The 10,196-nt window shown below is 33.1% G+C and overlaps 1 protein-coding gene across 1 annotated transcript; it reads left to right on the top strand.

The window, feature by feature from the left end:
- The first annotated feature begins 3,954 nt into the window (after positions 1–3,954).
- Positions 3,955–9,710, top strand: LOC136972192 (sialin-like). Its single transcript, XM_067266750.1, has 6 exons — positions 3,955–4,050; positions 8,483–8,713; positions 8,786–8,960; positions 9,044–9,177; positions 9,243–9,588; positions 9,668–9,710. The coding sequence occupies exons 1-5, from the start codon at positions 3,955–3,957 to the stop codon at positions 9,453–9,455; spliced, it is 849 nt and encodes a 282-aa protein (XP_067122851.1). The 3' UTR covers positions 9,456–9,588; positions 9,668–9,710.
- Positions 9,711–10,196: the final 486 nt, after the last annotated feature.

A 10,196-nucleotide genomic window follows, 5' to 3' on the forward strand; every position in this document is an offset into this window, starting at 1 on the left:
ATGATCTCGTCTTTGAAATAATTTTTCAAATAGTTGAATTTTTCATCCAAGTATTCCACTGCCAACTAGTGGAGTTACGAGAGGCGATTGATATTTTGAAACATGGCCAATTGAACACTTATTTTATCTCCCGAGAAATCATGTTACACACCCACCCTCCGAGATATCCAACTTCAATTGGCAGAAGGTTACGAAATGATCGAACCTATCAAACCGGATACGCTGTTCAAGTACTACCAATGGATTACTACCATTGCCATAGAGTTACGTAACAAATTGAAAATCTTTGCTAAAATTCCCTTGATCACTTCTAATGGATATTTTGATATGTACAAAATTATCAAATTTCCAATGTACATTCCTAATTTGAAGGCCTTTGTCCTAATAGTCCACGTTTACTTCCTAATAGTACTAATAGTCAATTCGAAACGTTGTAATAACACATAAGATTGTCTATTCATAGATAGGGCAATTATAGAATATTTTGGTTGAAAATTAAAATATCTTATAATCGCCCTGTCTATGGATAGACAATCGTATATGTTATTACAACGTTTCGAATTGACTATGTGTAAAATAGACCATTTATTTATTTGTTCATTGGATGTTCTTATCCAACGATTTCCTCAACAAAGTTGTGAATATGCGCTATTTAGCGGCAATGAAAACAAGATCAGAGACCTCTGCTCTTGTCAAATAGTCACCACATATACGCCAATTTTTAAGAGAATCGATCAACAAGAAAAATGGATGTATTTCATTCCAAATCCTCTCACAGTGATTATTAGAGGCCCCACAAGACATAAAAAATCTCCTTTTGTATCTACTACTCACAAGCTAAACAATACCGGGATGATTCATCTTCCAAATGCATGTACAGTACAGGCTATTTGCCTGGATTCATTCTCACCTCGCACTTGCAAATGCAAACAACCATTCAACTGAAGATTGCGTAACACTCAGTAGTACCGCAAATCGACCAAATCTTAAATCAGACCGAGATTCAATTTTTTCAAAAATACTTTAAAGATCAAGCAACCCCAAAATTGACCTTAGATTATGATATTCAATTGGCTGACTGCTCTGTGTCAAACGTCAAATATGACCAAGATCACCTACTACGAATGACAACCAAATCATCTCCAATGACCTACCCCTCCTCGATAATAACGATAATTGCTAGTTGCCTTGGCACTATCTTTATTGGACTCTGCCTAATTTGTATATTTCGATACTTCTTACGACGCTGGAAAACACGTTCAACAACAGACCAACACCCATCGGAAGTAAAGCCAGAAGAGTTCTTTCTCAATGGAAGGGAAATTCCAACCGATACATACCAGGCACTTCCCAAGAAGTGATGCCCCGAGGCAACCCGACTCCTCGAAAACAACAACATATTGTAAAAACCTATTAACAGACTCTTGACTTTCCATCTATCTGCCATATTGTAACCCTTTTGCATTCCTTAGCTTATAATTTTTCTAAACAATTATTTTAAACTTCTACGTGATCATAGATTTTTCGCGGAAAATTCAAATATTTATCTATTATCTTAGAATTTTAATTTCAAATTTTTTGATTATGATAACCTAGATATTATATTAAAAGTAAATTATAGAGAGAAAGAGTAAAACAACAATTTATGTAAAATCTACATACCTCTATTCGAAACTCAGAGATAAAATAACCAAATCATTTGTTACTAACGTTTATTTTGAATCTGAGAACAGTGCAACCTCGCCACCCTCAACCGAGAATACTGATTTACGTGACTCGACAACTGTTCATCAGATTAAGAATATCACCAACCTTAACTGACCATCTACAAGTACACCTACCAAAAAAAATTTTCTATCAACTTATCTGTGAATTCTCTAGCATCCGGACCATTGAATCCACAGATTCAACGAGCCTGATCATCACTTTCTTCAACAGATCACACTGTTCTACAGAACAAAGAAATTTCAACTAACACTGAACTTTGAACTATACTCTTGTCCCAAAGCCAACAATGACATCACCAACCAACCGACCGCTTCTAAGAAACTCAAGATGTCCTAGCCTCAAGCAATAAACCTTGTCACGAGTCTGCCACGCGCCGAAATTATTTTGTATACAACCTCGATATTGACTTTCGTTGTAATGTAACGCGAAGACGTCACCAATAACCTATAAACCTATACTGATTATCGAGAGAGAGATAAAAAAACACATCTCCGAAATTATGTAAACACTTTTCTTCCCAACGACATATTTTAAAATCACACTATTTAAGTGCTATTTTAAAGAAAGCATAGAGTAAATGTAAAATCCGGAATTTATCTAAATTATTTTTCTAAATTATTTTTTCTAATGACTCATAAAACAAATTTCGGAGTTCGTGGGAATTTTATAACCCTTCCTATTAAAAGAAAACTTTCTCACGCTGTAACCTTGTAAAGTTTACACTTGCTGGCCGAATTCGTCATTTGTTTCTGTCCTGACAACAACTTTAACTTTTAAACATATTGTCTGATGACATAATTTCTCACTGCAAAATTTTAAAAGCCGTTTTTTCCCCTCTCTGGGGAGTCTCTTGTCATCGACTAAACGAGTGTGTATATTGTGTCCATCGCTGACCTGTGAACTGATAATTTTTTTCTAGTGTCACTTGTGGATACTCAAGCCTCCAACTCATTCCAACCGGAGAACCTAGTGCCAACTTTATCTGACCTATTTCTGATTTTATTTGGATATTCTGTTTCCAAGGGAACAGTTCAAAGAGGTATGCAATCGGTATTGTAAGCTCTCTTTCTCCACCCCCCTCATGCGTAATAGGAAGTTAAAACGCTAGAAACCGAAATTCGCGTTGTACTTGTTTCTTTGATTGATTTCAATAAATCTTGTTCTGTTATTAAAATGGTGTCATTTTGGTCGACTGTCGCCGACACCTTACCGCTGGCTCCATTCACCTCCTCCACTTGAGTAACGCGTAACAAAACGTAACAGCCATCCTTGACAAGTAAGTAGGTCATCGACCCCGTTGCCGGAGGTAACAGTCTGACTTCCTCTGACCTTCCCAGTGGCTCAGATATTGATGTCAGGACTGGGATTCGACTTTTTCGAAAAATCAAAAAGGCGAAAGAGGCCACAGTCAAGAATAAGGGTTGATTTGAGTCGAATTAGAAACATTAGAAAAATATACCCGAATTGTTTTTTATTTCTTGATGTTTCAAGGGCCAATAAAGCAAAAAATGTAAAAATCTTTGGGGTTATTTTATGACCAATTGCCATATATTCTTCCTGTTATGTATAGGAGCTGAAAATTAAAACATGGCCAGTATACTGCACTCCATAATGAACATCAGAAACACGATTACGATAACAGAAAATATTTCACAGTTATTAACAGAAGCAAATCTGCTGCATGTAAAAATTTTTCGTTTATTTTGTTAATACTGTTGTAATTTAACTTTTGGTATAGGCTTTGTTTTCTCTTTAATTTTAATTTCATTAAAATAATGAAAATATTTCAATACGCTTCTTGTCGTTATAATTTGGATTAAAAAGCACGTGATGTGTTTAAATAATATAGTTTATCGTTTTCGAATGATATTGTTTAAATATATTTTCTGAAGATTAAAACATGTCGTAAATCAATCTTCATTTGTATAACGAATCATTACATCTAACTCTATTATTTGAATTTGAGAAATGGTCTTTTAATACGAATATAACGTAAACAATAATTATGTAAATGTTGTAATTATTCATTTAAGCTTTAAATAAATTATAAAGTCTAACATTTATATTGTTTGCATTTATTGAAATTTTAACTTCAGTTGTTGAAATCTTACAAAAGATTTTATTTTAGATCGTTTTCCCGCTCGTTACGTATTGGCATTTTCTACATTTTTGATTAATGCAATAGCGTACAGCCAAAGATCTGTGCTAACTGTCGCTATTTTAGCCATGGTTAATCATTCATCCATCCACATGTATAATAGCACGTCTTCAACAGAATGTCCAAAAAACTATCAGCAAAATACTACATCTAGTTACAAACAGGTAAATATTTAAATGTAGAATGTATGCATAAATTACTTACAAATATAAGTGATTGATAGCAAATGTTTTATACAAAATGTTTATAAACATTTAAATATCCTTCAAAATAAATTAATGAGTAGAACTGAATTGTAGTTATTTTCGTGTTTCACATGACAATTTTAAATTTAATATTTTAATTTATTCTGTTATTGTCAAGGCTTACGAAACCATCGATTTAAAAGTTCAACATTTACCAGATTTAATGCTAAACAAAATATTATTGAAGTCAGTTACTTAAATTATTCATTTTGTTCTAAATCTCAGTCAGGCCAGGAACACACATGCGTAATATTCGGCGTAAAATGTATCAAAAAACGTAAAAATTTTTTGAAATTTTGGCTGAAACAGAACTGAAATAAGAGTAGAACATGACTACCTTTTACGCGATAAAATTTTTACGCGAAAATTCCTTCAATAAAGAAAAGTCTTTTCTGTGACGTGAAAGTAGACACGTGATTCTTATTGTAACAATGGCGACAATGTGGTTTACCTAACAAGATAGAATAAAATAGAGTGCCAGTAGCAGTGATTACAGCGCCAATTTTTGAAGCTGATTGAAGAGAAGGACGCCATGATATTTTCGGTGGTTTATTCTATCTTCTTTGTTGATGTCGAAGCGTCTCGTATGAAATAATTATGCTAAATTTTTGTGCCATCATCAATTGTACCAACAGTTACAAGAAAGGTTCGGGAATTTCTTTTCTCAAGTAAGTTATAATTATTAATTTTGCTCACTGTATATGCTTAATAAAATGTCTAATTTAAAATAATAAACTTTAAAACGCTGTCTAATTTATAAAAATTTAAATAATTGAAAATGTTTTGGATAGAAGCCTTTTTTTTTTTTTTTTCGTAACTCTTTTCGCCCAGTGGGCACTAAGAGGGCCTCTTACAGCAAGCCCATTATGGGTTCGGCCAGGCCCACAATGGGGCGGCCGGGTGGTGAGGGACGGGGACAGACATATCCAGACGGACCAACCCCCGAAAAATTCCTGGGGATTTTTTCGACCCGTCTGGATTCGATCCCGGGTCCCCCAGTGCGGCAGACTGCTAACCTTGACCGCTCGGCCATCCGGCCGCTTAAGGATAGAAGCCTTAAACATATCAAATTATGAATTTTAGAGTGGTTAATATCAGTGATAAGTTGGTGTAAATTGAATTCTATTCTTGTGATAGTGAAATTTAAAATAAAACTTTTTCTTTGTCAGGTTTTCACACACTGACAAATCTCTTCTTAAGAAATGGCTTAACAAACATCTAAAGACCGAATTTCAGAAGCCTGCAAAGAAAAAAATTGCAAAGATAGAATATGTAGTATCAGTCTTTCGTGATCACACATATTGTTTGCCATCTCCAAAGAAAGTGCATGAAGTGTTAATTTTAACAAGACAGAAATGTGAACAGCTACATAAGAAACTTAAATGTAGCAGACAGTCTAATAAAAAAAATTCAAATAAGATTGTCAATTCAAAAAACATTATTCAAAGGCTTGGTGAAATGCTTTCTAAATCTGAGGCTATGACAGAAAATAACTTTAATTGACTGCTTCATCATTTCTTAAAACATCAGCTTTTTTGGTAGTGTAAGCAATGAATATTCAGAAGAACTTATCACCCTTCAATTATCGCCTTCTAACAGAAGAAATTATAGTTTATGCATTTCTTGATGCTGCTCATATGTTGAAATTGATGAGAAATCTTTTGGCTAATTTTAAAGTTCTAAACATAGGTGAGAATGATGACAGAATTATTAAATGGCAATTTTTATTCAGTTATATAACTTACAGAATAAAGAAGTTCTTCGTGTCTCAAATAAACTAAAATCATATCATATTGAATGGTGGAGACAAAAAATGAAAATAAATATAGCAGCACAAACATTAAGTAGATCTGTAAGTAATGCTTTTATATTTTGTAAAGAAAATTGCATAGAAAGCTTTAGTAGTGTTCATGCAACTGCTGAATTCACAATGAAAGTAAATGATATATTTGACCCGCTTAATTCTTGTCACCCAGTGAGGAGATGGACAATGAGTCTAGTCACAAACAGAAACAAAAACCAATGTTTGAAAATTATTAATAAAGGAATTAATTATTTCAGTAAACTAAATGATTGTAAAAACTGTCCACTTCTTAAAGGAAGAAGAAAGATTACAATAATTGGTCTAATAATTGATTTTAAAAATATAGAACAAATAGCAAATCAACATGTTTAGAGTGAAGTTTTTATAATTCTTATTAACCATATGTGTCAAATGAAAGTATTAAGATTAGAGGTGCACAATTAAGACAAATGTTTACAAAACTGATTACAGTGGAACCCCGGTTAACGAACGTTCTGGTTAATGACCAAATTGCTTAACAAACTTTTATTTTGCAAAAATTTTGTCTTGAATAACGAACTTAACGACTTTTTTGTGTCCAATTTGTACGCTTGCCGACTTTCAAGGGGAATCAGTTAATCGTATGCCGGTGATGGTCTAGGGTCTATCCAACGTCGGTGGTGGCGGAGGAGTCAAAGATGACAAGTATTTTACAGTGAAAATCGTTTGTTAGAACGAAAAAATGCTTACATATTTGAGGTGGTTGAAAATGGTTTATTTACAGTATTTTCTCCCGGCACTGAGCGGCGTATCACTGGTCTTACGATAGTGCAAGCTGATCAGACGTAGCCCCAGAGCAGACAAGATGGGTTCACTTGGTCACAGAAGCGATGGTAGGTGATGGAGCTGTGATGACTGGAAAGGTTCCCGAGACACGACACAAATTTTAGCAGGCACGACTTCAGGCTTAATCCAGATGAAGACAACACAGATTTATCGCCATAGAATTTTTAGAGAATGCGTTTTGACCTTGAGATTCGGGATTTTTATAGAATTTCTTCTTTGAATCTAACGTTATGATTAGTCCTGCGTTCCATTTTTCTCTTCTCGATTGTTTTTTTTTTTTTTTTTTTTTGTCTCCAGGTGAAAATCGAAAGCAGATCAGGTCACGAGAAAGGTTTGTTTCCAGGCGTTTATTTGACACCTGTTTGTCAACTGATCAGAGATTGTTGATAAACCTATAAGCCTTGCGCTCATAATTTAGCCCGTTTTCTACTATCTGTCATTTGGAACTTTAATGATTGTATGCGATGTTTTTTATACCTGTCAAATCTCCCCTTTTTAGAATATTTAACCTAGATCAACTGTTTATGAGCGCGTTTTACTATGTTTTCATCAAAAAAACTTATTTTACAAATAAAAGTACAAAAATACCGACGGCTAGAACGGATTAATGGTATTTGCATTGATTTCTATGGGAAAAATTGCTTCGGTTAACAAACAATTCGGTTAGCGAACGAACTCGCAAAACGGATTAAGTTCGTTAACCGGGGTTCCACTGTATACAGTATTTAAAGGACAGTTATACACATCATAATTTTTTAAATATGATGTACGGTATGTTTAATATATTTTGCCTTGCACTATAAAACTATTTGCATAATATGTAATGTAATGTTGATACGTGTATACTAAAATTAATTTTTATTGTTTAATAAAATTGTTATAATTTTTAATTTGTAAAATTTCTCTACAAATCTATAAAAATTTTGCTAAGGAAATTGTAATTTTATAAAACAATATAACAGAATTATGGTAAATTTTACACAATATATTATGATACATTGTATATGTAAAAAATTTTATTAATTTATCTGAATTGCAAGATATCTTCAGTTATCATTAACTTAAATTTAGTCAACAGACAGAGTCCACCGAAACTGTCATGGCTGCCGCACTTAAATTCGCCTCAGCTGTAGTAACCGATTTAGCACTCTATGTTATTGTATTTCGTTGGGTTTAACCATACAGTTGTGACGATGTCGATGAAACGAAAAATAAATGAAATAGAGAAGTTTATTGAATACGTTCGACCATATCATTGTCACATATTAAGACACTGTATTTAAACAACGTTTATGGATGGCTATAGATGCAAAATTTCAAATTACAGGTAGGTCTAGTAGAATCGATATATAGGCCTGGTAGTTAGATCACGTTTTTTATTTGAATTCGGAATACAAGACTATTAATTTAAATTTTATATAATATTGCAGAGAATGCGGAGAAGAAATGAAAGGTATAAACAGATAAATATATGAGAGAAAAAAATTAATAAAATGAGCACTGTTAAGGCAGTGGTTTTTCCTATTTGGCCAGAAGTTTTACGTATGGTGTTCCTGGTCTAAGCGATTCAAATAATTTTAATGTTATTTTAAAAAAATGTTGGAATAAACAAAGACAAAAATGAAAAAAATGCCTTAGCTATAAGTGGAAAAATCTGCATAATTTAATTCGTAAAGCTTCAATTATATTAAATATAAATCACTAATTACATTCACTTCTTAGGGATCTTACGCATGGACACAACCCACTCAAGGAATAATACTAGGAAGTTACTTCTATGGTTTCGTGTTAGCTCAACTTACAGGAGGTTCCATTACATTTTCACTTGGACCGAAAAGAAGTGTCATAATTTTTTCGTGTCTATCTTCAATATTGATCATTTTGACTCCCTTTTGTGCAGATGTTGGTGTTTCAGTTATATCATTATGCCAATCTATCGTCGGATTAGCACAAGTAAGAATAAAATTCTTTATTGTCATTGCACACCTTATTTACAGCCTCCTATTAAAAGTCATTTTATTGCAGGGACTTGTATTTCACGGAACTTTTACACTGTTAGGAAGATGGAGTCCCGAAAACGAAAAATCAATATTATCCTCAATTTCTTATAGTGGTACTATGGTCGGCACAGTTGTTGGTTTGATGATAACTGGATACCTTTGTGAACATAAAGGATGGTCTTTCAGCTTCTATTCTTTCGGTGAATATACATAATACATAACAGATTGTTTCTTCAATGCTAATATGTGACAATATCATTTCTAATCTATATATTTACAACAGGCGTATGTGGGATTGTCCTTTCTTTATGTCTTACGTTCACAATTTATGACAGACCTCAACAACATCCCAGAATATCTGACAAAGAATTGACATTTCTTAGCGAAAGCGTAGCAAACATCTCCTCGGAAAAAACGGTAATATCGTTTGTTACTCTACTTTACTGACTAAACTCTCATAAATACATGTTTACTTAAAACAGAAGTTGAATATTCCCTGGAAACGAATTTTAACATCCAGAGCAGTATGGATAGTAGCTTTGACGAAAATTTGTTGGGGTTTCGGTTTTTATACAATAGTGACTAAATTTCCATCATACTTAAACAACATTCAGCACTTTCCTATCCAAAAGGTATGTTGGTTGTTTTACATAAGTCTTATATCACCAAATTTATGTATGTTATTCGTGTTTTAGAATGGAAGAATGAGTGCATTAGTATTTTGCCTGGATTGTATAATTCTATTTACTTGTGGTTTTATTGCTGATTTCGTGAAATCTCGTGACTATTTAAGTATAACTAATATTAGGAAATTCTCCCAAGCAATTGGTAAGGAACCGCAATATCGTAATTATTAAATTGAATTCTAAAATTTCTGGCATTATATAATTAAATATTTATATTGTAGCTATGTTTGGCCCGGCAGCATGCATCTTAGCGATTTCATTTCTAGGCTGCGAGAGTACAAAAATCATTATCTGTTTAATGATTGGAATAGGTTTATTCGGCTTTAATAATTCAGGGGATGTCGCAATAGTGCTTGATTTAGCACCAGAATTTGCAGGTAAGTCATTTTGTTTTAAAATTTTATTACAGAATACGATATTCACTGGAAATTTATCGAACTTATTCTGAAAATAATTGTGACTAAAAGTCAAAGTCAGTTGTTCGTTCGGAGGAAATCATGTCGCAGAACTTGCGAAGTCAAAAAATCGATCATAATAATACGTATCATTATAAAAATCTTGTTTATTTTGCTTCACTCAAGATCTCAATTAAATACCTCAGAAAATATTGTTGATTTAACTGTAATTTTTCTCAAGTTTAACCTGTGTCCCCATTCATTACGCACTTAGCTTCACCATCAATATTTATATTATGCTAAATTAAGTATACATTACGATTTATTATTATTCTTAGTAACGCGTAATTGAAGT

This window comes from Centruroides vittatus, unplaced genomic scaffold (genome assembly GCF_030686945.1).
Source record: "Centruroides vittatus isolate TY-2023 unplaced genomic scaffold, ASM3068694v2 contig_2825, whole genome shotgun sequence".
Classification (NCBI taxonomy): Eukaryota; Metazoa; Arthropoda; class Arachnida; order Scorpiones; family Buthidae; genus Centruroides; species Centruroides vittatus.